The following is a 27,440-nucleotide window of genomic DNA, read 5'->3' as shown; positions in this document are numbered from 1 at the left end:
AACAAATTGTCGTAGATAACGATATGTTGGTCCTGTGGAGTGTCACTGGGAGCCTGGCCAAAGAGCATTATGTCAACGTGCTCATCAATCGTACCCAACTAGTATACAGTAGGAACCGAAATCAGTGACCGGCTTTATTAGATTAGAATCTCTTTCCGCACGGACCATTATGTGGCGTAGTGTGGTTACGTAGGTAGGTAGGTACAGTTGGTCAAGTACACTTCCTATGTTGCATCACAACGGACCTCAAAGTTATGAGATCAAGAAGATAGTGAAGTTGTACTAACCACCAAAGTCTTTTAGATTCGAGATTCAGCCAAAATGGATAATTGCCAGATTGGTGTTTATACTAGCAGAAACTCCTCTTCACGCCTCATGTTATCCGCGGATGGCAATGCCTCCCCATACATCAAACCTTCAACGTAGCATTCGCCGACAAGTTTATACATGGTCGAGTCCTTCGTTGGCCTAAGCAAGAAAGGGACCCTTCCTCCGTATAAAATTGTCACCACGTCGCCGAGCTTTGTCCCAGCGGGGCACAGCCCAAAATTTCCATCTTCCATCTTGAAGAAACATTTTCCGTAGCATGGGAACCTAGTGTCATCACTTGACATGCCTATTTCTTCGTGTGCTTTGTCGTGAGTGGACATGCACCACCTAAACCCCCTTTCAACTGAGGATGGTTCGAAATGCGTCAGAGAACGTGCATATCTCCACGTCCCTGTTAGGTCTGCTGGATCAAATATATGCCTAAACGCCCGTTCAAGGTTTGGATATTTCGAAGCGGTTTCAGACCCAGGGTAGTACGAGATAGAGGATACGCTGCCGATGCGGATGCCCCTGAGCGCCAGAACCTTTGGATCAGAGGGCAGTCTGCATCTCATAAAGTCCACATCCACCTTGCTATCGCCACATGCTTGATATAAGGCTTTTAGGTCTGCGGCTAGTGAGCTGAGAGCCCATATGCTGCGGCCGTTGTACCACCAGGCCCAAGATGGCAGTTGAGGGGAATTGACATTAACATCCTCATCTTCATCGTCGCCTGAAGAGCCGAAGCCGAGCATGTCAACCCACGTACGTCCCGTAAGAGCATGCAAGACAGAGAATATGCCCAGAGTACGGCGATGCTCAATCCACCAGCGAGTGAAGTCAGAGTAGACATCGATAATGCTTTTATGGTAATTTGGTCGCACGAGATCCGGTAGCTCCTCGATGTTGTGAGTCTCCTTTGCAAACCCAAGCAGAGCAAAGATGTTATCGCGCCGGTCTGTAGCTTGCATATCTAGTCCCGAGATAGCCATGCTTACTACATGTATGCGCGGCGACGATTTATATACTTTCTGGGAACTGCCTGGGGATTTTTCCTCTAAGAACAGCATTTCCCAGACGACCGGCATGCGTTGCACGTTTTCCCATCTGTAATAACGGAGACATATGTTGGCTTGTAAGATGATATTCCACGGCACTTCGTTGTGACCATGTTGGACCGTTACACGATCTATTTCATCGCTGGGGGATATCAGCGAGGAGCTCCAAACTTCCTGTAGAACCCAAATACGGTAAAACCATGGCTTCTGAAATACTTTATCATGAGGAGTGATGGCTTTGTCGGAAAAAATGTCGCTATGAGTGCGTGGCATGTGGGCCGGCAACGACTCCAACGAAGCATCAGCCAACAGTTCCGGATTTTGCTGTTTTCGCGCGATCGTACGCATGATGGCGAATTCTGCCGCCACTTCCTCGTCAAACTCTCCCAACCATACTCGGACGTGCTTCGCCAAAGCAAATATCCGCCCCATGAGACCGACTTGCTTGTTGCGCTCTTCGATATTGGATTGGTTGATGCATATCAGGTCGATCCAGAAAGTGCGAGACACGTGCGGGCGTCTCAGGTGCTTGAGGGCGCTGAATAGATTGCTTGTGACTTGAAATTCAAAGTCAGGTTTGGATGCATCGGGATTCTTCATCATAATCGGCTTCAGATCTTGGACGCTGCCCCAACAATATGACAAAGCCTCGAAGGGCGTCCCTTCCGGTTCGTCCAAGGAGAGGTATTGGAGCGATACTCGTATTGTATCATCGTCGTTATCTTGAGGTTCAATCACGACCAGCCGTATTTCTTTCCTCTGCAGACTCAATGGGCGGTATACCGACGGATCTTGTGAGCCTAAGAGGCTATGCTCCAAGTCTGGCTTTTGATCAATCTCCTCCACCCAGATGTCAATGCGGGCTCCCTGAATAAAGTTGACCCATCCATCCCGGGAGGCAGTTGGCACAATCTGGATGTGATCGCCGCTCTCAATACTAGACAGCCACTTCCCCTGGCCAGCGGGTTCGCGATGATCCCAGCAGTTGACATGTGTCCTGAATTCCCGACTAGCAGCTACATTTGTATGGATACGCTGTTCTGGAAAGCGGTCGCGGCCCGCAGGATCGAGCACTCGTGCGGAAAACCACGTTTGAGAGCCGTCGTATTTGCCTTCCAATTTGCCCTCGGATTTGCCTTCGAGCGATTTATCATCAAGCTGGCCCTGGTCATGTGAGGTGGTGGTGAAGACGATGCGGCGCACAACGACTTTGCGACTTGTTTTTACTGCGGAATTCCTAGGAACGACTAATGATAAGTAAGGCAAAAAGGGACAGTATCGGCATACATTCGTCAAGTGTGTTGCAGATTTGGAATAGCATTTCCAGCCTGGAACTATGTCAAGTGAAGCCATCTTTAATTTTGCAGCTCGGCAATAACCAGCGTCAGTATCCCAGGTGTTACAAGCGCTGTATATCCTAGTGGCAGCATGTCATATATAGTTATTCGCCGATAGGGCTATTTCCTTGAAATTGACAAGGATATGTATCAACCACACCGATTACTACTCTGAACACCTGCAATCAAACCAGTGACAAATTGAGGTCTGGATCAAGTGGATAATCTGTATACGAACTCCTTTTACTGGTGTGCAATTTTGGACCTATCATTTGCAGCCTCGGTGTCCAAAGTTATTGCAGCTGCCAATATTGGACATAAGATTGCCCGTACCTCAATTGATGCAGTCACTACCACAATCACACGCCCAACAACATAAGCATTAAGATAACGCAGGCTGCCAGTCAAGAGCTCGCAACAGTAAATATGGCCATCTTGAATAGTACGTTAAAAATTGCGTGGAGCTATCAGGTATAGTTAAAGTATTTAAAGGAGCGTCCCCTCTAAACCGAGATCCTGATCTGACTGGAACGAACAACTCTACCACCAATAGCCATGTTTCTTATTGATGATTCAAATATCGCTCATGTACCTGCACGCAAGCTCCCGGTGCTACTGTGGGAATTATCCATGGAATAAGTTTTCGAACATGGGATAAGCCAGCCGGTCAATCAATCAATTTACATTCATCGTACTTCTTTGTGCGGCGCTATCTGACTGCTAGTCTCTGACTTTGATCACTTCGATAGTTGGCTGTTAATGTTGGTTAACTTTAAGACTGTATCTTCTCCTTTTGGTGGACTATGAGGACATGTAGAAAATATCGCGGTACGAACGAATCTGGAGTAGGAGTACTACGTCGGCTGCATAAGCAGTGAATATAAGCCAGATAGAGTAGGTCTATATATACAAAAATGGATAATAGAGTCTCTTTTGAGGGCATAATGAACTACTAATTGGCTCTAGCTGCAGTCTCGTTACTCTTATGTACCGGTTGGCCTGGAACAACCAACAAAACATCACTAATCGGGACCCAGATCTGCATCGAGGGTTACCCAAAACATACACATCGTCAAGGTTCCCCAACAAATGGCAATCCAAGACAAAAAGCTCCCTTTTTCCAATCCCGAACATGATTGACAGGGTTGATGCGGGGCATGCAGAACCGCATAACTGCAGAGCTCGGTTACGGAGAGACTCAATCGCCGCCCTCCAAATGATTCGAGCTCTTCACCTGTCTCATGCATCTCGGTATGCTTACTCCTCTTCTAATCCCCCGGCAAATATTGGGCGGGCAATTAATCCATGCAGGCAAAAAGTAAGCTGGGGAAAGTCGAGGCTCAACTCCACCCGCCATTCCAATTCCTCAATTCTTCGACAATAGTCCCAGCGGTCTGGTCGCCTATTTCACGATGAAGGCGTCGCAGGATAACAAGGCGGACTTTGAAAATGAGAAGCACGAGGAGAATGAGTTTGAGCATGGGGCGGGCTATGGACAGGATCCGCAGCGGACAGCTGCCATGACCAAGAGGGTTCTGTTCAAGGTGGACACAAGGTAAGCTCTACAATTGGACTTGTTGTGTGAATTGGCAGGTGTTGTAGCCATTGTGTTATGGCTGTTGTTGTTGTTGTTTTTGTTTACAATTGTCAATTTCGATTTTGCTCACCAATGCTGCAGAGTAATGCCAATTCTGGCCCTTCTGCTGCTCTGCTCGTTCCTCGACAGGACCAATGTCGGTAACGCCAAAATCCTCGGCCTCGAGGCAGATCTGGGTATCACGGACAAGCAGTATTCGCAAGGCCTCGCTGTATTCTATGTCACATATATTGCCTGGTCTGTCATCTATCTCTCCATCCTCCAAAGACACAAGTGCTAATCAATTCTTACCTCGCAGCGAGCTTCCTAGCAACCTCGTCCTCAAGAAAATCTCCCCGCGTATCTGGCTGCCCTCATTAACTGTCGCTTGGGGTATCATCACTATGTGTTTGGGCTTCGTGCGCTCCTTTGCTAGCTTCGCCGCCGTGAGGGCGTTGCTGGGCATCGCCGAGGGCGGCCTGTTTCCGGGCATCGTCCTGTACTTATCCAGTATATACACGCGAGGCGAATTAGCATTGCGCATAGGCATATTTTATACATCCGCAAGTCTTTCAGGATCAATGGGAGGGCTTCTTGCTCGAGGATTGTCCGCGATTGGGCCTAGGGGAGGGTTGGAGGGCTGGAGATGGATCTTTATCATCGAGGGCTTGCTGGTAAGTTGGACGTTTCGGCGGGTTAAACAATCATTACAGTGGCCAATTATTGACGTTAAAACAAGACGGTTGCCTCCGGGCTGATTGCATTTGTTGCACTACCAAATAACGTTGCGAGCGCCGGGTTTTTGTCGACAGAGGAGCGAGACTTTGCGGCCGAACGACTAGCAAACGACAGTGGAGGCCGATTCAAGTATGTTCCTTCATTTTTCATATATTTAAAGAGACTAGACTAATATCCCTGCCCTTTAGTCCAGCTCTTGAAGCTGAAGAGACGTTCAAGTGGTCCGAGGTCCGACGCGGCATCTTTAATGTTCAGATCTGGCTCACGTCGACGGCCTACTTCGCTCTGCTCTCAGGAGTTTACTCTTTTGGCCTTTTTGTGCGTATTTATCTCTTTAGACTTGTATTGTATAATAATGCGAGATTTGTACTGACTGGATGAAGCTGCCTACGATTGTCAATGATCTTAAGATTACCACCAACGCCAACAAAGTCCAGTTATGGACTGTCATTCCCTATGCCGTAGCAACTCCCACTACCGGTACGGATATAAATTTTATGATATCCCTCATCAGTATTCTGACCGTGCTTTAAAACAGTCTTTATTGCCTTCATCTCTGATCGCATCAAGCTCCGCGGCGTGCCGATGCTCGTCATGTTGCCCATCTCCATTGCCGGCTACGCAACAATTGCTCACGTCCAGTCTGCCAGTGTTCGCTTCGGAATGACTTGCCTTATGGCTATGGGAATGTACAGCTCTGTGCCGTGCGTGCTTGTATGGAACGCAAACAACTCGGCCGGACATTATAAGAGAGCGACGACGTCGGCATTGCAATTAGCCATCGCGAATTGCGGAGGGTTTGTTGCCAGTATGTCAATATCCTTTTCCTTCATTCGTTTATCTATCTGTCAGAAAGTTCGACAACTAATGCAGGGGTTGCTTCTATAGCATTTGTATACCCAAACAAGGACGGACCCATCTATCTGAGGGGACACTCCGTCATTCTAGGATTGTTGTGCTACGCATGGTTTGCGTGAGTATCTTTTTCTTCTTCTATGAATCTATTTAAAAACATAGCTGACAGCAAGCAAATAGTGTACTGGCAAATCTGCTCTGGTGTGCCAAGATGAACCGAGACAAGAAGATGGGCAAATACGACCAATACGCCAGCTCCGGTGACGACCGCGACCCCGAATTCGAAATGATTTTATAAAGTGTTATGTTTGTTGGTGAGTCTTGCCTTTATAATAGCCAGCGGAAGACGCTAGTTGATAATGATTGTCCACTTGACTTAATCTACTGATGACTTTTATCTATTCTATGATACCCGTTTCTATTTCCCAGTGATTGCAATGCGTAAAAGCACAACCCTATTACATCCTTCATCCCATCAGCGCCCTCACCACCTCTTCAACCTCATCTGTATTTCCAAACACGATGCCGCCTCTCTCATCACACCCTTGCACCTCCTTTGCCAAAACATCTTTTCCATTCTCATCTACCGCCTTGCCTCCAGCACACTCCACCACCAAACCTACAGGAAGAATCTCGTATAATCTCCTCAACTTGGCCTTGCTCGCTGCCGCCACGGGGTTAACATAAACTCCGTGACCCTTGGTGAGGATGTGGCCAAGATCTGGGACAAGCCCTCCGCAATACCGAAGCGTGTACTTTTTTGTGATGAAAGATGAAATAAGGGCGCTGTATGAAGGCGAGTCTGCCGCAAAGCGCAAGTTTGCAGGAGCAAAATATCTCGTCTTGTAGGGGGGGGCGGAGAGCTTGATGTTGGGGTTGAGGAGCTCAATCTTGTTGTTGTCATCCAGTCCTAACTCAAAGCAAACTCCCGCAGCAGAAGCAAATCCTTCAGTTGCGTCTACTTCCCTGATGGCTACAATCACAGTAGTACGGGGTCCGTGAACTCCCAACAGGGAACAAATCTGGTCTCTTGGGTTCTTCCCCAGTGTCGTCTCGCCCTTCCAGACTCCCACGATTGTGCCCACAGACCAGTTAGCAGCAATGATCGAGCTGCCATCAAGAGGATCAAAAGCCACAGAGAACCTTTCATCCGAAGAAACAGCGCTGGAAGCTTCTCCTTGATGAACCTCTTTCTCTTCGGGATCCTCCTCACTACTAGCCCTCACCACGAGCGGGCACTTGGCAAGCGCAGCGCGCATGAGATTCTCTGAAGCGACATCGACGTTGAGCTGGTCATCTCCAAAAGAATTTGCGGATCCAACGAGGGAGACGTGGTGCGAAGATCGGAGGGTGGCGCCGATCTGAGAGATTGCGCTGAGGAGATGCGGCAGCAGAGAAGTGGTTAGAGCGTGGAGCGTCGGAGAGGGGGATTCAGTGAGTTGAGGGGGCAACCAAGGAGGAAGAGGAGATTGAGAAGCCATGGCGATGATTGTCGTCGATTTTCTGGCGGTTGATGTAAGAGAGTGGGTTGATTTGGTTGAGTGGCAAAAACTCTCTGAGATGCGGGTTTTTGGTGTTTTTGGTGGGGTGTGTTTAGCCCAGTGCCTGATGGTGAGGAAACATGCAAGTGGTCTCAAGTCCACCGCGACATTTTTCATCTTTAAGCAAAGGAGAAGGAGTTTGATTCGAGTATTGCCAATTTAATTAATGACATAGGATTGCCACTTGACATATATTTCAGGTTGCATTATCTGTGGTATCTCACGCCACCGATCACACCAAACTGTTCATTTTGTTCTCTCTGTTCCGACCAGCCTTGAGCTTCTTGTATCTGACCCCGAACTCCGAGAGATATGACGAAGAACTCATGGAGATATCTGGCCATAAAGCACCCGACATGTCTGACGACGAGTTAGGGTAGGCATGGCAAGTGGTAAGCAAGGGAAGGCGCATTGTAAGCTATAATCAAGGAAATGCTGTCGAGAACAAAGAATATTTGACGAGGTAGAGATAGTAGACATAGTGACCGGAATGCACAACCCGAACGAGACCAATCTGTTGAAGCTTTCAACAACCCGGCACTACCTCACACCTGTCTCGCCACTTCACTCCAGCTTTCGACATTAGGAGTAAATTTTCACAAGGTGTGCCATTGCGGCCTGATTGTAGAGCGGCCAGCAAATCAAGCACTCTTGTTACAAGCTCAAGGCCGGGACAGAAACATGACGATGTGCATTAGGAGGTGCTTTGCGCCAGAGACTCTTTCGACTGTTTCGTTGAGTCGCGTAGCTTGGGGGAAATACCCCACCACTCGTGCAGACGAGGGTAGGATTGATGAGAGAAGCAAAAGGGAGGCGGGAATCATATGGGCATTCGAAATGATGCGACAACACCTAGACCAATCTTGCTCGAGAGGTAGCAGGGCGCGCGAGTGGGACGGAGTGGGAAGGGGGGAAACGGGGGAAATGGAGGGAAATGAAGGGAAATAGATAAGTCCAAATCACAACTCATAGAAAACTTTTTCAAGCATCCCAGTTAGCGCGAGCTGGTCAGAGAGGTAAACACAACATGAAGGAGACTGCGAGGGCATGGAAACTTGGGGAGAGAAGATTGCTAGAGGGATGATGACTAGGGGAGAAGATTGCCACAAGGATGATGCCTTGTCCTGCTGCCACTTTTAAACGACAAAGGCTATGAGAATGGCAGCACGACTTGACTGCCAGGAACCGCGACAGTATGTGGTGCAGTACCCGAAGATAAAATCATCACCAGCCGCCACAGCCCCGGGAGAGGCGGCATTCCAGCAGAAAGATGGCCACGGTCCAAATCCAAATCGAATACGAGTCTCAAGACAGACAAAAGGAGCGGCACGAGGCATCCTGCAGTAAGCAAAGGCAGTTTTCAGTTCTGCAGAGTTGCAGAGCCCGTTCCGCCGCCAGATATCCTGCAGCCTGCTCAAGCACTTCGAGTGGTCACCGAACCTCTCGTAGGGAGCTTGGGAAGCTAGTTCAAGCAGATTCGCTAAACGCCAGAGGCCAAGAACGCCCGGGCGCTGAAAGCCCCGTCTGGTTCTCGGCAGCCAATCAATTGATCCCTTCAAATGTTCTGGGTCGCAAATACAGTGCATGCCACAGAAGTATATACTGTCTGCGGACCCCTGCCAGGTACATGATTTGCTTGGACTCTGCAGCCATAATTTGACGCGTCCAATCATAAGGTAGGCGGCCCTCCCAGATTTGCGTCTTGCTTTGGTACCTATGTAGTAAACCTGGTGCTGGTTTAGCTATTTTGCAGGGTACTAGGTACTTGTCTTTGAGTGGCGGCAGAGCCACATTAAATCACAAGGAGAGCACATGTGCACGGGTACCTAACGAGAGATGCAACAAACCACTTCAACCTGTCTATGTAAAAGTAAAATCGAAAGAAAATCCCTTTTCCTGTTCTTTAAATTAAAGAAACTCCGTCCACGCTGTGCCCAAAATCCCTATTAACCCTTATGTTCTATTGTGTCCCGCGTCGTTATACATATAAATTACCGCCGCCTTGCCATGTACATCAAGCCGGCATCCCCAAGGGCAAGCAATTCCCTATCAACTTGATGCTCGAGGTTCAGGATCAGGGAGGAAATTTCCCCCAAATAGTTGATGCAGTTGTCCCTCTTGTAGAAAGCCCATTTGACTCCTTGTATTGTTTTCGCCGCTTGGGTTTTTCGTTTGTCGAGGAATCCCGTAGTGGGAACTTGCGTGCCGCAATCGTCCCTGATTCGCGCAGCTTCACGTTGAGCTTTATGGAGGGCATGTTGGATTTCAGCGAGAAGCCCCGCCAATGTCGGTTCTCCCTCCTGTGGTGAGGCTGGCGTGCTATCTAGTATTGCATTTGCGGATAGAGTATTCTTGTTGTGGTCTATGTTGTGGATGATTCTTGAAACGGCGTCACAACGGAAGCGCTGCATTTGGAGGTGGAGCTGGTAGATTCTGAACTCGTCTTCAAACCCACGGACCTGATTGACGCGGCTGCAACCTTGTTGTAAAAAGTGAAAAATGCCAGCTGCACCTCCTACAGCATCCATTGTTGTAGAGGTTATATTCAGAGGTTTTATTCAGAATCAAGATGAGAGGATCAATAAGGCTGCATCCATTATTATAAAAAGGAATGCGAATGATGATATGTGAGAGACTGCTGTAAGTCAGATGCTGCTGCTGCCAATTAAAATAAAGCTCCAGCTTTGTTTTGGCATATGAAGCGTCGACAGGGGTGGTTGAGGCAGGTCGCATATATGATTTGAAACTGGCACATGAATTGTGCCTAACAGTAAGTAAATTTTGCATGTACAGCCAACTGCTTTAAGGATGGAGCAAGCCTCGTGCCCGTGAGAATGGCTATGCCAAAACAGGAATGTGGATGAAGATGCTGCTCTGCCAATGCTTGGTACCATGTACTTCTTTGTGGTGTGAAACTTTGCCAATACCTGGTACTATGCACCTGTTTGTGGTGTGAGGCTCTGCCATTACTTGGTACCATGTACTTGTTTGCGGCGTGAGGCAGTGCAAAATGAAAGGGTGATTGATTGGCAGGCGGGTGCCAATCCGATCCACTGCAGCCAAACATTTCTAGTGGAGTCGCCAAAGGCCACAGTGCTACTTGACGGAGCTAGGTATTGACCAGCTGCTCGGCTGGCCCACGCGGGTATCCGATGATGCTAACCCGATCCCCGGCCAGCGCTGAGGTACCGGCTACTTCAGCCGGCGTCGTCCAAGGCACGACAGGGGGCGGGCACTCACTGGACCCTCCTGTAATGCTATACGGAGTTGCTACTGGAGGGCAAAGCTGGATGTTTTCAATGTTTGTTGGAAATGTAGGCTGTAAGTCGCAGACAGCGGCGACATGACTGTAGGAGCTTCGTCATGGCAGAAGATGGTCCCGACCCAGCAATCTTAGGCGGCGGAAGAACGGCCTTATGCACTGCTATGCAGCTAAGAAACTGGGTGGGTTTGAGATTGTATTTGAGGGATGGCTACAGGAAGGAAAACGTGTTACACACTCCATGGCCAGCGCTGCCTTAGATAATGCCTCTCTCACCTCAACGACGACTAACATGAAACTTGGGGGGGGAAGAGCTTCTATCATCGAAAGCTTCCGAAATATTAAGGTAATGACGGTGTATTTGATTAAATTTCAATTTTTAGCGACTTTCCTATAAAAATTTCATTTCAGCTATTACTACCGAATTAGGTCGCAATGCCGCGCTTGTGCAATGCGGCATCTCTTGATTTGAGGCTTTGACAAATCGTTTAGCAGTGAGCTGAACCAACATCCAAGCACATACTACATACATATTGGTTGTACCTGTGTGCTTTTGGCACAATTGAACGCAGGGTTTGGTTCAAATCGGTTCCTTGAGCCATTGCGGGCAAAATTTTGGCTACCTCTCAGAAGCCATGTCCTCCAGGATTTTATCCTCATCGTTAAGAAGAGACTCACGAGCAGACTGAGGCTTCTTTCTAGCACACTGTCAGCAGTATCATCTTATGCATAGGCTATTTGTTCATCCAAGGCTCGCTGTTCCAAGTTCCGCATTGCTTCTTTATCGTGCTCGGGGTCTAATAAAGCCTTTCCTTTCACAGCATCTACTGCAGCACTGAGATAATGTCCCTCTTCTCAACCTTAGACTAATAAAAGCATGCCGAGTGTTGCATACCTGTATAATACCAATTTTCGGATTCACCACAAACACCCATACACAGCATAGGCCCTTGCTCGGGGACTTCAGTGATTTTGCTTCGACGCCCCTTTGTGAAAACGATGACACCGTATGCACAGAACCGGTCCTCAGAATACACACCCTAAGTGTACTCTTGTTTACTCAATAATGAATTCTGGCCGAATCTTCTCGGGTTTACCATAATCAGCTTATATATCGCACACAATAAAGTTAAAACGGTGTCAATATCTTTAAGCTAGACACCTTTAGGGGTTCTAACAAGCGCGTTAATACAATTAGGTCGCAATATAGAGCATTTTTGGGAACTATTAATGATCAGCGGTTTTAATCATTGGTACTCTCTTTCAAAGCTATTGAATCTGCCCTAGGATTTTAATGCCATAGGGAATTTCAGATTAGTTTTACCGTCGTGTCGAAAATACATCTACTACATCTGCACCTAATAGCGTTCTTGTTAAAGATCAGATTATATCCTCTTGTCGTCATTATTGGTGTTACTTCAAATTGCTATTACAGTTTCAACTGGCTCCTGTGGTATTCGGTTGTTGTTTAACTGCGGCTGGTCGGTTTCACCCATTAGACAGCAGGTTTCCTTTGTGTGTTCCAAAAAAAAAACCATTGTATATGATTCCTAACCTAGTAGATGAAGCTATAGATAATGGACAAGCATCTAATCCTAGTATTGCACCTTGAATATTACGTTCACTACGTTCCGTCCAGTAAGGCTCGTTGGAGATACATGGCTGCGGCCACGACTACCCGTGCGTCTTTCGCAGGTTAGCTGGGTTGGCGATAAAGGCAGCACACACCCCAATAGCAGCCACCAGAGTCGTTGCTCCAAAAGCGAGCCTCAGCCCATCATAGTATACTAGCCGGGCTTTGAGCTGAATATCCGGCGGAAGCGTGCGTAGAGTTTCCACCGAGTGTCGGATCTCGTCAATAATCTACACCGAAATCTACGTCAGTTGCCAATTTCCCCACGAGCTACGAGCATTTAATTGACGAGAGAAAAGGGGCGTACTCTCCATTTATCTGGTACCTCACTCAAGGCATAAGGTAAGCGCAACCTGAGCGTATTTTGTACGATGGCCGATGTAATGGACACTCCCCAGACTGTTCCTAGAGACCGGACGAGGTAGGTGGTTGAAGCGGACACAGCGTGGTCTGCAGAAATATGTGAATGAAGGATCTTAATGTATCGGCGAGCTGTATACACATACCTGAATGGGCGTGGGACGCAATCGAGATGAACAAGATTGCCGGATACACGATTCCTGTTCCCAAGTGAGAAGGGATGATATACAAGACATACTTCCACGAGGCATCTGCAAAAGCCCACGACGAGACCAAAGCCTGACCGATTGTCATAAGGATGAGTCCAGTTCGCATGAGTTGAATCAGCTTTCCCCAATGAGACATGACTGTACCAGCAATCAAACCACCCGTAGGCATGGCCAGCGACGGGATGGCCAGACGACCACCGGCTTTGGTGGCTGAGTCTTGAAGAACAGCTTGGAAGAAGAGCGGAAGCATAAAAAGATACTGTTACCTGGCATGTTAGCAAAGGCTTCGGTTTTCAACAATGGTCAATGCGTGCGAGTGGAATAACGAACCCCGTACATTGACATGCCGGCACAGATGTTGGCAATCTGCGTGGCAATCGGCATCGCTCCCTGAAGCATCCTCAACGGAATAATCGGCATGGCCGTCGTCTTCCCTTCAACCCGAATAAACACCGTAAACAGCACAAGACTAATTGAAATCGACCCAATCACCCACGGACTCCCCCAAGGCAACTCATTCCCACCCAAACTCATACCCAAAAGCTGCGTCGAAACAGCCGCCACAAGGAGCAGCGCACCTGAAAAATCGACTCTCTTCCACAGAGCACCGAGTCCGCCCTCGGAAGAAATCCCGCGATGCTGGTTCTTGAGAACAATGTACCCGGCAACAAACGCAAAGATGGACAAGGGCACTTGCAGGAGGAAGCACCAGCGCCAGCCAATGTAGTCGGCGACGGTGCCGCCAAAGGAAGCGCCGCAGATTGCGCCGAAGCCGTTGATTCCGTTTTGGAGAGCTTGATACATGCCTCTTTTTTTAAACGGTATCATGTCTGAGTTGATTATGGTGGCTATTACGAACGTCAGTACGCAAGAGAAATATAGAACAATCGATCCGCCTCACCCATGGTCATAAGTCCCGCTCCACCAACACCAGTGACGGCTCTCATGCAATTCAACGCAACAATACTTTTCGCCATTCCGCAGCCAAGACATCCCAATGCAAAGACAGTCGTACAGATGAAGAAACAAGCTCGCCGGCCGAAAATGTCCGACACTCGTCCATACAGCGGCTGGAACGCGGCGGAAGTGACGAGATACGACGTCGTTAACCAGGAGGCGCTATTGGCAGCATCAAACTCGGAGCTGATGACGGCGTACGTGGAGGCCGTAATGGTGCTGTCGAAGCCGTAGAGGAAGACATTTGTCATGATGGCCAGCTGGATGGAGAAGAAGCCGGGCGGGGGAGACCAGGATTCATCTGGGGCGGAGAGGAGAGGCGTATCTTCTTGGGCTGGAGGGAGTTGGCGTTCGATGTCATCGGCTTGGGGTTGAGTTGAGGCTGGTGGAGATTTTGATATAGGCGGCGGTGTGAATGGTTGTGTTGATGAAGCCATAGCGAGAAGCGATGCCGTTTACCGTGAATGAATTGAAAGCAGCCTTTTTCACAATACGTTTGAAAAGAAAAGAAGATGGGGAAGAAGTAAGTTATAAAAGCCTGCTTTATTCTTACGGCAGCGATATATGTAAGTCGCAACCTCAAATCACATAATTGCCATCCAACCAACCCCCGACGTGGATCTCTGCCGTGCACCCACCCGCACCAAGCGCATTGCACCATCGGCTTCAGGCGGTTCGTGATCCGGCACCCCTGCAGCACATCCGGGCTGGCTTATTCTCATTAACTAAATAGTTTGAAAAAAAAAAAATCAGAAAGATGTAGGTGGCTAAAGATCGGCAAGTGAGTCAGGCCGATGAGCCGCTGGTTCGGATGTCGTCTTATTGCTACGTCGAGGTAATCTCACTTATGCACGGCTATATTTAGTGGCGAGCACGCAATGAGTGCTCAACGATTTGAATCGCAGACTCTTCAACATTTAGTGGTATTCTCGGCTGTCTGTACAACTCACACTCCGTCATAGAGCAAACGAAACCCCTCAGATAGGCTTGACCATCGCCATGAAGCAGAGCCATCTGTGCAAGACATCACAGTCTTACACCTCCTGTGAAACTCACTCCCAACGCCACCCACTCAACCGCAGCAAACACTTAGTCAGAAAATAAAATGTCAATTCTCACGCATTACATCATCGCATGCTGGTACTCCGTATCTCAGATTCATTCATTTCTTCGCATCGGCCGCCATTCCGCGCTGCACCCAGTTCCTCGTCGACTCCGCCTTCTTGTCCATCTCCTCAGGGCTCAGTTTGGCCAGCTCAAACGCAGTGTGTGGCTTAGGCACGTGTCGACCCTTTTCAAAGCCCGGTCGCTCGAGGAGCGTGTGCAGCCACTTGTCCAGGTGAGGGAACTCGTCCAGCGAGACACCGGCCCAGGCTACGTGCATCCCAATTAGCGCCGATGAAACAAACCAAAGATATGAGATTGAGTTTAATAAAGGTGGAAACTTACCGTGAGAAGCAACCCATCCCCAGGAGGAAATGTCGGCAATTGTGACGCGGTCGCCGACGAGGAAGCCGGAGGTGGACTTGGACAGCTGGGTGTCCAGGACGGAGTAGAGGCGGCGAGTCTCATTGGTGTAGCGGTTGATGCCGTACTGGATCTTCTCAGGGGCATATCCTACAATTTCCCTGTCAGTAACTCTAATGATGCTCGTAGTGTTGTGAAACTCACGGTTAAAGTGGTGTGCCTGTCCCTGCATAGGACCCAAGCCACCCATCTGGAAGTGAAGCTACAGCAATAACAGTCAGTCCCGACAATAACCTCAAATATAACAACTAGAACTCACCCAGCTGTTCACCTCCCAGGTCTCCTTGGAGTCATTGGGATACGAAACCTTGTGGTCCTTGTCATAGCGGTCCACGAGATACTGCAGGATGGCACCGCTCTCAAAGATGCGAATGTCCGATCCGTCGGCCCACTTGTCAGTGATGGCGGGCATACGGCCATTGGGGTTGATCTCCAGGAACCAAGGCTCCTTCTGCTTATTGGTGCTCATGTCGATGGCATGGACCTGGAATAGCCTATTAGTTACCAACGATTGAGGGGTGAGACGTTGTACCAAGTATTATTACCTTGTAGTCAAGGCCCAGCTCCTCGAGCAGGATGGAAACCTTGATGCCATTGGGCGTGGCAACCGTGTAGAGCGTAATATCAGTAGGGATACCCATCTTGTTGATCAATTGCCGTCCTAGCTGTAATATGCGAGCAGACATGCACTTTGCCAAGAGTCGAGAGAGGAAGCTGCCCCGGCGGATAGCGGCTATGAGTACCTTCGCGCGCCACCCCGATTTCTGGTGACGATTTATTCCCTTGTAAGCCGGTGTGAAAAGCTTTCGTCTCCTAAATAAGCCTTTTAGAGGCCTGAAAAGTCTTACCAGAGCAGTGACCAGAGGAAATTCCTTTTGGAAATCGTCACCAGAAAACAGCTTGGCGCGCGAAGGTACCTATAGTTATAGGGCCGTATTAAAATGTATACCTCCTGGATTAGAAAGTATACCTTAAAAGTGGGGCTTGTAACGACAAGTACCGCAGTTGGAAGTTACAGCGCCGTCCTGCTATAATATAGCGCGTATTTGCTTATGTAATTATAAATTACAGCACTCTTCTACTATAATATAGCGTTATTCTATTATAATATAGCGCTCTTTTATAATAATACAGTGCTTTTCTACAATAATATAGCGCTCTTTAACTAAAATACAGCACTATTTTTACTTATATAGGTAAAAATTATAGTGTTCTTTTACTATCTGATAATATAATATAGGCTATGCTATTTATTATAGTGTACTTTAGGGTTATAGTTAGGTAGGTAGGTACGTTAGTAAAATGAAATACTTTACAGTACATAGCTGATTTTTATAGGTTAAGGTGGGTGCTGTATATACTAACCATAAGTGGTAACTAGCCCCGGTTTATGTATGCTTTCTAATCCAGGAGGTATACTTTTTAATACGTCCCCAGTTATATACACGTATATCTCCTATATTTTCCGATCCAGTCGAACTAGACGAGAGCAATTAATAAGGTATTATGCTCGCAATAAGACGGAGAGATGCCACCCCAAGTTGACCCGAGCCAGATTCTGCCCTCGGTTGCTTAGAAATCCTGCGTTGAGGAGCTTGTATGGCGACCCCACCTCGGAGCCGGATATAGCACCCCAAAAGCGGAGATGTATTGGAATCATCTTTCGTCGTTGGGTCTGGTTTCTGTCGCAAAGAGGAGTGCTGCTGAGAAAGCAGGGAGTTGCTTATGAGATGAGGCGGTTTGTCATGGTGGTGATGTTTTGACGAGCGGGAGGAGTATAGTAGGCCTATTGCGCAAGGGCTTGCTTTTACTATACGCTTCCCGCACCCGTCGTCTTACTTTACCGTATACCTACATGTACGCAGGAATAGCAATCGGTCGTAATACGAAGCAATGCGCATTTCTAATCGCAGCCGCAATATATTTTCCTATAACTAAATGTACGCAAGTCCAACGTTGCGACATCATGTGTTGCGATGTCGTGATACGCGTATGGTGTTTGGTGTTCGGATATCTCAGCGGCAGTTGAAGTAGGTACAAGAAAAGAACTACCTGTATATACCTCACACCCACGAGTCATGTTGGAACATTCAACTCCGGAACACTCTCCAAACAAGAGAGACATAAGACTATCTTGAACTACATAGTATCTAACCAAACTCACCAGTATACTCTCACTCGTACAAGTTCACCAAAATGGCAAAACTTCCCTCGGATCTACCCGAAACTCACAAAACAGCCAACCCAAATAAAGTTGGACGCCACAAACCTCCATACAATTGTCGATTACTACGCAAAAATCTATTTCTCCACGGTTAATTCTGCAACAAGCTTAAAACAAACGAGAAAAAGTAATCATGGATGAATAAGTAGAGTGGACACAGTAAGCAGTAAATCTTTTCTTAACCTCCCATCTCCAATCTTCATAGCTTGAACTAGTAGACAAGTCGCATATACGGAGTACAGAGGGCACAGGACTCTCACCAACCGCATCATGTCACAATCTCACCACCGTTCAAAATCATCGTCGTATTCACTACACAAGCTCGGACCGTGATACCTTCGCCACACAAGTGCCGCTGTGGGACGGTCTTGTGATGCGCGAGGGGTAACGTGGTGTTCATTCAGACAATCACACACATATCCAAGAAAGGCAAACTAGATTGTTCCATTCTTATGTTCATATTCATATTCAAATTTCTGCCCATGTTTGCAGATTGCTAGCTACAGATCTGTCTCCATCTCAAAAGTTTCCAGTGCGAAAACCCCTCAAAAAGAAAGAAAAACATACAATCCTTGGCCAGTAAAATGACGTAGAAACACCGACAGCTAAGTCATCAAGTCATGCCGCGTCCCTGCGCGCAGTCGTCGCGGCTCTATCCAAATGCTTTGGTAGCTCTCCACTCTCCGCCGCTATTCAATCTCTTCTCCAAATCGTGCCCATGTCTATAAAAGAGCGAATGGTATCCCTGGGCTTGTCATAACAGTGTAGTCCTCCAGAAAACGCCTTGTGGCACACTTCAAAGGGACTGGGTCCCAGCTTCATGTGCGCATGCAGATCAAACAAATCTCCCTCTCCACGCCCAGGTACAAAGAGTGAAGCTTCACTTCCAGTATCCTCGAGCATCCAATCTCAGCAATTGCGGGAAATATAGAAACGTCATTCTTCCAAATATGGAGTCGCAAAAACAAGGAAAAAGGAAAAACAAATTGGTTGCCAACATCTGGCATACACGCTTGTAAGTAAAAAGGGGAAAGGCCATCATCCCGTATCATGGAAGCACACCAGTGCACTCCGCGTAATTGTGGTAGTCATAGATAGATCATCTCATCTCGTCGTATAGTGAAACCAGGACTAGAAACAGAAAAGAAAAACGAAGGATGATTTCTGAAATAGATTGCAAAAAAAAAAAAAAAAAAAAAAAAAGGAATAGTTGCATGTAAACAGTTCTGTTAATAATAAAATTCAGGGAATTGCCAGGACCAGGACCCCTGTGTGTGGGTTTTGTTTTCATAAAGATATCGCTCAGCTAAAACCGAGAAGAGGTCGAGAACAGGGAGGAACAGTAAAAGAAATATGAAATGAAGTATAAGAATGGAAGTCCAACGCCGTCATGCATAAGTATATTCTTCACGTGGCTTCTGGCTGTGGTAGTGGGTGTACTGGACGTCGTCGTATCCGTAGGCCTTGGACGTCTTGACCTTGGCAAAATGAGCAGATCCTGCAGAGGTGGAATAGCTGCTGTCACGGACCGGCATCGAAGGCCGGCCGTCGTTGTGGCCAGAAGAGTAATAGGCATATCGATCCGGCTCTGGGTCAGCGCGACGGCTATAGGACGCCTGTCGGTTGCTCTCATATCCAGGGTATCGAGAAGTCTCGCCATACCCTTGGTCGACGGACTGCTCCCTCCTGCTGGTGCGGTGCCTGCGATCTCTGGCGGCCCGTTGCCCATGAACTTCGTCTGAATCGATTTCTTCCTCGTCAATTTGCGACTGGTAGCGCGTACGATTCCGTCCGCGAGGGTCGGTTCCTTCTCCAAAGTTGTTGTAGGTTTGGGAGCGGGTGATGGGCACAGCTCGTGGGTAGCTTGCTGTATCGGCAGGCATGGTGTTGTTTCGGGACAAGTGAGGGGGCGAGCCGGACATGGCGGGGTGAGCGGCATGGCGGCTGTTGGGGGAGGCGCTCATGACGACAGGTTCAGTGAGGGGCTCCCTGGACGACTTGCTATACCTATCTCTCGGGCGGTTGCTCTCCGTTGAGCCACGACGAGGTCGCGCAGATGAGCGACGAACATCATCCTCGTCGGGGACAGGAAACACAGATGCCTGGTTAGGAGCGGGTGGGGGAGTGGGAGCTGCAGGAGGCTGCGTCATCCGCGGCGCATAAGTCATAGATCGCTTAAGACCACCGGGGGCAGCGGCACCCTCCTTGGCTCGAGCCGCCTCGATGTAAGAGGCGGCATCCTTGAGCTTACTATGTGTATCTTCCCAAGAAGATGATGGTTCTGGGGCGGCCGGGACAGTTCGTGGAGACTCCACGTACTTGCTGGTCGCATACTCTGAAAAAGAGCGGACTGCTGGGGCCGGGGGAGACACGATGTGAATGTCTTCGCGTTGAGAAGAGCGATCACGATCCCGCTTATCCTCGTACTTCTTGCTCGACTTCTTCTTGTCAGCTTTAAGAGTGGGAGCGGGGGCATCATCGCTGTAGTCATCAACAACGTAGGCCGAAGGTTTGGCGTGCTTCTTCTTTTCTTCGGACTCGCGCTTGATATCCTTGTCGCGCTGCTTCTCCTTGGTTCTCTTATCTCGGCGGGCCTCCTTGGCCTCCTTGGCCTCCTTCTCGCGACGAGCTTGATCTTCCTTGTCCTTCTTTCGGCGTTCCCGGTCCTTTTCCTTTTCCTTTTCCCTGGCGGCTTCGCGATCTCGCTCGGTCTCACGCTTGGAGCGGCTGTCGACGTAGGTTGTTTGTCTTGTGCGAGATGAGCCAGTCTGGTACACTGGAGGTCTGAAGGTCACATCATCTTCAAAAGATCGCGGGTACGAGTATCCTTTGCCCGCGGGTGGGGGTACATTGGTGGCCGGCTTGTAAGACGAGGCGCGAGGCTCGGCAGTGCGAATTTCATACTCGGCATACTTTGAATTTGATCGAGGGGTGCCGCTAACATTTGCTTTGCGCAGCTGTTCCTTCAACTCGGCCAGCTTCACCTGGTCGTCGTATTTCCGGCGTTCTTCCTCATCCGTCAGCAGCTCATAGGCCTGCTGGACTTTCTGAAACTCCTCCTGTTTCTGCGCCTTGAGGGCAGGGTCTTGCACCTTGTCGGGATGGCACTTGAGGACAAGCTTGCGATAGGCCAGACGAATTTCTGCTACTTGCGCATCCTTGGCGACACCGAGAACCTTGTAGTGATCCGGAGCAGGCGTAGAGCTCATGATGGAGGATTGGGGGGGGACGGAAAGCGTTGACGGCGGCGGATGAGGCTATTTCAAGTCTGGCTACAGCAGCTTGATAAAGGCAGTTTGCATCGAATCGCGAGTAACGGCGATTGAGGCTGCTGTGAGGTCCTCAACGTCTGCTGAACGCAGCTGCGCAGGTAGTTGAGGTGTAAAAAAAAAAATATGGCCTGAGGGGGGGCGAGTTGTGAGTCTGTGGTATTCTGCTCTTGTATAGGCGGAAGGCGGCGAATAACAAAAGGCCAGACGCCGCAATGGAATGCCAGCCGCCGCTGATTTAAAAAGGAATGACAGCTTTCCAAAGACCAATGCTAAATCAGAAGGAAAGTGAAAGGAAATCAGACGAGCGACGGGGTAAAACCGGGAGGCAGATGGTGGACAGATGCAACGAAGCACACACGGCTTGCAGAGGAATCAAGATCTGGCTGGGCCAGGTCCCTTTTTGGATTTCTTGCGGCCTGGAGGGGAACCGCTGTACCTTGTACCTGAAGGCGAGCAAAGTCGTGAGGTCACGGGCCTGAGGAGCGCTGCACGCGGTGATTCGTTATGGGCGGGAAAAAATGGGCCAGGGGGGGAGGAGCTGCTGTGGGAGTGGGAGGGACGAGAGGGCCGAGCACGTTGGCATGTAGCGAGTACAAGTAGCGGTACAGGGACGGGTACAGGTACAGGTACAGGCCAGGACGAGACGCTAGCGGGCGAGGGAAAAAGGAGGGGGCGAGTCAAGCGGCCTTTTTTGGTGCCTCAACTAGCCCAAGCAGGATCCGTAGTGCTAGCCGTCGACGAACGCTTGGCCTGAGGGAGAAGGGTGAGGGTGGAGGAGTGGGCTGTGGGCTGTGGATGGTGAGATGTCGAGAGTCTGGCTGTCTTGGTCTGGTGGCGGGAAGCGGGAGAACGAGACGAGAGGAGACGACGACGAGGTGGGTTTAAAGGCGGCGAAAGAGCTGTGGCTGAGGCCGAGGAAGCGTTGACGACGACTCGAGCGATGAAGGACGAATGCCGAGCTGGTTAGCTAATTGATGACGGCGGAATTGGCGAGAAATTTGATCGCAAATGCCATGAATGCGAGCAACGGCCAGATACAGCAGATGCGGATTCCGGCGTCCTCGGTTTCGGAGAAGGCGAGAGAAGAAGCTGGACGCACGGGATTGGTGGAGTGCGTGCGCCAGTGAATGCGTCAGCCAAAAGGTTGCGAGCGCGTGACAAAGCCAAGCAAGACAGACAGACAGACAGACAGCCGGCGGATGAGTGAGCAAAGCAGTTGAGTAAGTGAGGATGAGTGATGAATGAGCTGGTTTGTTCTGGCAGTCTCTGGCAGTCTCTTTTCTTTTCTCTTTCTTTTTCTCGTCAATGTACTCGTAGTAATAATGCAAGTAAGTACAGAGTACAGTACATGCAAAACACACTGTTCCTCAAATTCGTGAGCAATGCGCGACAAATGGCACGGACGGATCAGCAAGGCCCGGCCGGTACTTTATGCTCTAAACCAAAGGGGACAAAAAAGACGCGGGCGGTACCAGGTCGTGAGACGAAACGAGGGGGCGACTTGCGCAGGTGCTCCTATCGGCTGATGTACACTCCGAGTAGCGGACGGGCCCAACGGAGCTTGCCAAACGGTACAGTGCCGTCTGTATCTGCTGTATCTGAAGACCGAGGGTGCAAGGGCCAAGACACAATGACGATGACTGGGTATGCGGATGACGACGGACGAGTGAGCAATTCCTCGTCTTATAGCGGATGAGTCAATTGCTGGACCGGCCAGGGTAAATGAAGCAGAGAGCGAGAGGCAAGCAAGGCTGATGAATTAATTGGCGTCGAACGCTCTGATTCCAATTGCGCTGTGAGATGATGACAGATGAATGCTGGCGTGGCTGGGCGCAGGCAGCTGTGAATCGCTGTAGCGTGCGCTGTAGTGGCAACGGCTCCAGGCGCTTATAGGAGCCGCGTGTAAATGCGGATATCGCAGCAGGTAGATCAATTCGACAAGGCAGACGAGATGCGGCCAGGCAGAAACGTAGGCAAAAAGAAAATGTAACTGAAGAAAAAAAAAAATCAAGGAATCAGCGTAATGACACAGACGACGGTTTCAATGTCAACAGTCGAAAGACGATCTCTTGCGATTGACCCGGCGACGGAATACTGGCGGTGAAGGTTTGAGACGGTGCTAGCAATGGGTGTAAGTCGTCTGGATCTCAAAGACCCTCGAAGCTATTATTGGATGCAAGTAATGGCTTCCTCCCTAGTCAGCGGAGCAGAGCAGGGCTTCCAAATCCCCACCGCAGCTATCGATGGAAGGGAAGAAAAGACTAGAATGAAAGAAAGCAATTGATTAGGAATAGTGAGAGGGAGCCCGAGAACGAGCGAGCAAGCAGAGAGTGAGATTGTGGAGTTTTGATTGAGAGACGAGATGCAACGGCGGGCTGCAGCAAGAGACGGCACAAGCATCTCCCAAACGAGATACAGCCGATGGATGTATGTATGTATGTATGTATGGTGCGAGATTGAGTCGTCTCAACTGTTGCCCGCTTGCCGCGTGCAGGCCGCGAATAGTTGGTTGGACAGGCCAGCGGGAGGCTCGCAAACCATTCATGCGAGCCCGTGTGGAGGTTATTATAAGTTGAGGCCCGGGCAATCAGAGATGGATGACCAGATACGGATGAAAGGACGCGCAGCTCCATCGCGATCTACTACTACTACAGGTGCTGCACAAGAAGACAGCTGCTGCTAGCTCGAGGTAGCCTCAGGTACTCGTGCGGAGGCCAGAGTATCGCGGCGAGCCTCGATATCAGCATCAGCATCACCACCAGCACTAGAGCAGTTTGGGAGCATCACCATCACCAACCTGTCGCGCTCCAGTCACGAGAGGCCAGGCCTGCCACTCGGCTACCTCCCCTTGCCTTGGCTCAACGTCATTCGCTGTGCGCAATCACATCGCATGAGCGTCTGTCCCCCGGATGCCCCGAATCTCGTCGACCTGCGTCTGGCCCTCACCAATGAAGTGGCGGCTCCGCGCCCTCTCTGCCTCCCTCCTCGCTCCATCCTTGCCAACTAGCAGCAAGTCAGCAGCATATGCGAGGCACCGTCTCCCAAGATGCGTCCGGAACAGGTACGAGCACGCCAAAGCGTGAGCGCGTCCCTGACTTGGACTGGGGGGGCGCCTTTGCCTTTACGAGGTCGCGAACAAAACAGACGGGACGAGATGCAAACAATGGCTGGGCCCCTGCTGTCGCTCTGGGCGACGATTCTCGAATGCTGCCTCGGATCAATCCCCAGCTGCAACGGGCTGATGACCCGCACACAGACTGGAGGTTTTATCTATAGGTCGTCTTATTCTGTCCCCCGCTTTGGGGGAGCATAGGCTACATGTACCGTACATGTACGAGGACCGTATGTATACATGCATGTATTCGTACATATACGCATGCATGTATCATGTATGGATGGATGCCGTTGAACCAGGGAGCAACAGTCCAGAAGCTGCATGATGGGACATGCAACCGATGCACGGAGCAGAGCAGAGACGCTCCTTGCTTCCCAGGCATGCGAGGATTCATGTACTCCGTAATGTACGACGCACTGAAGCACTGTAGCCCGCATCACGAGCCACCATTCATGACCAGCTCCATGGGGTAGGATAAGGCAACATGGAAAGGTAAGATCATGTCTGTATCGCATTGATTGATGGATGGACGCGTACCTGTACCTGCTGCTCCGCGCCCTGTCCCGCGGCAGGCTCGTGTATTCGATACACGCTCCCGCGGTCCGGCCCCTTGACGTCCAGCCTCCAGCCAGTACCGCATCCATACGAGTATCGCCGACAGGCTGCCCGGCTGCGCTTCTGGCCTGCGGCTTGCATGAGGCCGCGAGTCGCAATTCGTTGCCGCCAGCGTCACTGCATGACACCATCTGGGGCTCCTTTTTTTTCCCTCTTCCACCACCAAGGCATCACCTATCACGCAGACAGGCGCGCCTCACTCTCCCTTGCCCATGTCGCCAGCGCTGCCCCCCACACCCATTCGCTCGTCCATTCGAGGGCTGCAAGTGCCAGCGTGGAGAAAGACTTGAACACTCAGGCAGGAGGATGGAGGGGGGAGGAGACACGCTAGGACGGCGCTGTGGGCTTCTGGTTGGCAGAAAAGGGAATCTAAACAACATGCCACTTAGCCCGTCAAACCACCACTAGATCCAGGAACAGGTGTCGTCGACTCAGGCGGGCCAGCGAGGCTGTGGGCAAAGCCATGAGGTCTGGGGTGATTGGCCAGGGCCGGCCTGTCAGATGAGACGGCAAAAGCAAGAGGGCCCTTCCAAGCGATTCCATTCGACGCCGTCGATGCGCCAACCAGGTGACGACGGCCGGCCCCAGTGAAAAAGCCGGTGCCAGAGGCCCAAGCCACGCTCTCCTGACTGGACCATGGCAGCCACTTTGGAGCAAGCCCGTCACCTTGTCGCCAAGTACGAGTACTTGTACATGCTACGAGTCGTACCGTCCTGAGCTGAGCTGAGCTGGGCTGGGTCTGTCCCTCTCTCTCTCTCCACCGGCGGAGAGGCTCAACCATTGCCACCGCTGCTACTGTACGAACCAATCCGCTCAGCAACGCCTCAGGATGGAAGCTACGGGGAGCCGTCAGGATCTAGACGGTCCGCCGGCGGGAAGCTGGTCAGCAGAAGCGGGCAACTCCAGCGGACGGAAGCTGAACGTGACCTGAAAAAGCGCTGGAGCCAGAAACGATGAAAAGCTCTGGCTAGCACGCCAAAAGTGACGGACCACTCACAGAGGCAAACGGCACGGGTAACGGTGCGGTGCGAGCGGAGCGTTTCCACATGGTTTGCGTGGGCTTGGAGAGGATGATGCCGCGAGACACTCTTCGACGGCGCCACTTACATACCTTGTCGAATGCTCGTACAGTACGGAGTCTCATGGAGACGGAGGAGTTGCAAGGGACGGACCAGGGCGAGATGCTAAATGCAGCATCGAATCTTCTCCCCCCAGCAGCCGTCTGCGTGACAGGGCAAAAGCCGATGGAAGAAGCCCAGAAGAGCCCCATATCGCATGAAGAAGCCCGTACCGGAACAGGCCCATGAGCGGATGATCCGCTGGCGGCCGTCTCTTAGCCCGTCGCTCAGACTAGAGCTAGACGGAGAGCACTATCACGAAGCCAAAAAGGTACTTGTGGTGCGCGCTTTTCGACGTGCTAAGCTCCATGTACCCTCTCTCAACTACTGCTATCGCGGCAAGGGAAAACTTAGTACTAAAGGACGTTGAGCAAGGGTATCTATTTTATCTTTTTTTTTTCGAGCTCATGTGAGAATGAGTTGAAGCTCCGCGCGCTTGGCTCGTTAGCTGAGTCTAGTTTGGGCGCTATTGCTACGAGCACTCGTGTTGAATCACAGAGCCTAGGCCCAATTCTTGGCTGAAGATGTTCCTTTGAGGGGAGCTTCGTGCAAGGGTAGCTTGGGGAGCTATCGATCGACGTGAGCTACAAGCTGTTTGGAGGGGAAAGTCAGTTGACGGTGCTGCGCCCAGGAGAGCTGATGCCGTAGCCCGTTCTTGACTGCGACTCGTCTGCGTCATCATCGTGATCATCCATCAAGCTATATTTAATCGTAGATGCAACAACAAGGCGGGAACAAGGCCAAGCGGCTCAGAAGATGTGAGCTATTAATCAAGCACATCATATCACAGCACCCCATCCCACTTACCGTATCCAAACATAAGTCCCCTGTTGGATCGCATCTGACTTTCTTCCTCGTTCTTGGAACGCGAGGAATCCAGGTCCTGTGACTGGCCACGTGGAGAACGAGAGCCGGCTTTTGCCACTGTGGGAAATGTCTTGTTTTTTACTCTTTCGAGATGGGAGGCCATGTGGTTGACCGAAGCCAAAAGCCGCACCGTTTTTTTTTCTCTTGGTGCGAGCTATATGCCGGGCGCTTGCTGCCGCGGTGTCATTGGGCGCCAGCGGCGAACAGAGATCGAAACAGCGCCCCCGGGCTGGGGAGACGAATTATCGTCTGACTGCTGATCTTGGAGGTTGTTCGTTTTACTGCTTGATTTGGGATGGGCGATGCTACGCCAAACGGAGGATTTTGGGTGCCGTTGGGAGCCCAGAATTCGTTGGACTTTTGGTGAGCATCACACGGCGTGTTGGGTCACTAACAATTTTGATGACTAGATATGAGTGAGAGGGGGGAAAAAACGTGCTTTAAGCTTGCATTCCACGTTTCACGACCGGACTGGCCGGGGAAGATGATGGAGGTGCGGTTATATCACAAAAGAAGAGTGAATCTAGACATGACGTTTTTCAGCCGTAAGATGGGAAAGATGGATGGAAGGAATTTCACCAATGATGATGGAGGCTGTCTCGAGCTCGTGATGGGAAACGCGGCGGCTCAGCCTCTTCTTCTACTGCTTCTCTTCTTTTTTTTCCTTGATTCTGCAGTCCCGATTGTTCCGCAAATCCGGCTGCGGCAGACCAGGCACACACCCATTTGCCCTTATCGAAGCCTCGTTGTACTGTATTTTGCTCTTCATGGAGTGTGTGATGATGCTTGACTGCTATTGGCATAGGGGCGCCAACCGCGGACAGAAAGAAGCACGTCAACGAGCAAAAGTCTTCCCGCTGTCATCTA

The 27,440-nt window shown here is 50.2% G+C and overlaps 8 protein-coding genes across 8 annotated transcripts; 1 reads left to right on the top strand and 7 right to left on the bottom strand.

Annotated features, from left to right (window-relative positions):
- Positions 1-1,547: 1,547 nt before the first annotated feature.
- On the bottom strand, positions 1,548-2,174 carry TRIVIDRAFT_8929 (uncharacterized protein; the record flags this gene model as incomplete). The annotated part of the gene is made up of 1 exon (XM_014098084.1): positions 1,548-2,174. A coding segment is annotated over one exon (627 nt), but the record flags the coding sequence as incomplete, so codon positions are not given.
- Positions 2,175-4,224: 2,050 nt separating this feature from the next.
- Positions 4,225-6,173, top strand: TRIVIDRAFT_89661 (uncharacterized protein; the record flags this gene model as incomplete). Its single annotated transcript, XM_014098398.1, has 9 exons — positions 4,225-4,259; positions 4,383-4,538; positions 4,600-4,954; positions 5,020-5,147; positions 5,207-5,336; positions 5,402-5,498; positions 5,557-5,826; positions 5,907-5,991; positions 6,054-6,173. 9 exons carry the CDS (start codon positions 4,225-4,227, stop codon positions 6,169-6,171), a joined length of 1,374 nt encoding a protein of 457 aa, XP_013953873.1.
- Positions 6,174-6,248: 75 nt separating this feature from the next.
- TRIVIDRAFT_216542 (uncharacterized protein) lies at positions 6,249-7,596 on the bottom strand (the record flags this gene model as incomplete). Its single annotated transcript, XM_014098397.1, has 1 exon — positions 6,249-7,596. One exon carries the CDS (start codon positions 7,529-7,531, stop codon positions 6,341-6,343), a length of 1,191 nt encoding a protein of 396 aa, XP_013953872.1.
- Positions 7,597-9,405: 1,809 nt separating this feature from the next.
- On the bottom strand, positions 9,406-9,942 carry TRIVIDRAFT_46616 (uncharacterized protein; the record flags this gene model as incomplete). Its single annotated transcript, XM_014098396.1, has 1 exon — positions 9,406-9,942. The coding sequence occupies one exon, from the start codon at positions 9,940-9,942 to the stop codon at positions 9,406-9,408; it is 537 nt and encodes a 178-aa protein (XP_013953871.1).
- A 2,256-nt stretch (positions 9,943-12,198) lies between these two features.
- On the bottom strand, positions 12,199-14,557 carry TRIVIDRAFT_213638 (uncharacterized protein; the record flags this gene model as incomplete). The annotated part of the gene is made up of 6 exons (XM_014098395.1): positions 12,199-12,539; positions 12,617-12,759; positions 12,816-13,137; positions 13,209-13,726; positions 13,780-14,169; positions 14,440-14,557. The coding sequence occupies 6 exons, from the start codon at positions 14,555-14,557 to the stop codon at positions 12,351-12,353; spliced, it is 1,680 nt and encodes a 559-aa protein (XP_013953870.1).
- A 440-nt stretch (positions 14,558-14,997) lies between these two features.
- On the bottom strand, positions 14,998-16,003 carry TRIVIDRAFT_76997 (uncharacterized protein; the record flags this gene model as incomplete). The annotated part of the gene is made up of 5 exons (XM_014098394.1): positions 14,998-15,209; positions 15,285-15,452; positions 15,507-15,564; positions 15,622-15,846; positions 15,908-16,003. 5 exons carry the CDS (start codon positions 16,001-16,003, stop codon positions 14,998-15,000), a joined length of 759 nt encoding a protein of 252 aa, XP_013953869.1.
- A 2,027-nt stretch (positions 16,004-18,030) lies between these two features.
- TRIVIDRAFT_213637 (uncharacterized protein) lies at positions 18,031-20,795 on the bottom strand (the record flags this gene model as incomplete). The annotated part of the gene is made up of 1 exon (XM_014098393.1): positions 18,031-20,795. The coding sequence occupies one exon, from the start codon at positions 20,793-20,795 to the stop codon at positions 18,975-18,977; it is 1,821 nt and encodes a 606-aa protein (XP_013953868.1).
- A 4,178-nt stretch (positions 20,796-24,973) lies between these two features.
- On the bottom strand, positions 24,974-25,858 carry TRIVIDRAFT_203765 (uncharacterized protein; the record flags this gene model as incomplete). Its single annotated transcript, XM_014098392.1, has 2 exons — positions 24,974-25,383; positions 25,696-25,858. 2 exons carry the CDS (start codon positions 25,856-25,858, stop codon positions 24,974-24,976), a joined length of 573 nt encoding a protein of 190 aa, XP_013953867.1.
- Between the last annotated feature and the right edge of the window lie 1,582 nt (positions 25,859-27,440).

Source organism: Trichoderma virens, assembly GCF_000170995.1.
Source record: "Trichoderma virens Gv29-8 chromosome Unknown TRIVIscaffold_83, whole genome shotgun sequence".
Lineage (NCBI taxonomy): Eukaryota > Fungi > Ascomycota > Sordariomycetes > Hypocreales > Hypocreaceae > Trichoderma > Trichoderma virens.
This window is presented reverse-complemented; position numbering and strand designations above follow the sequence as displayed.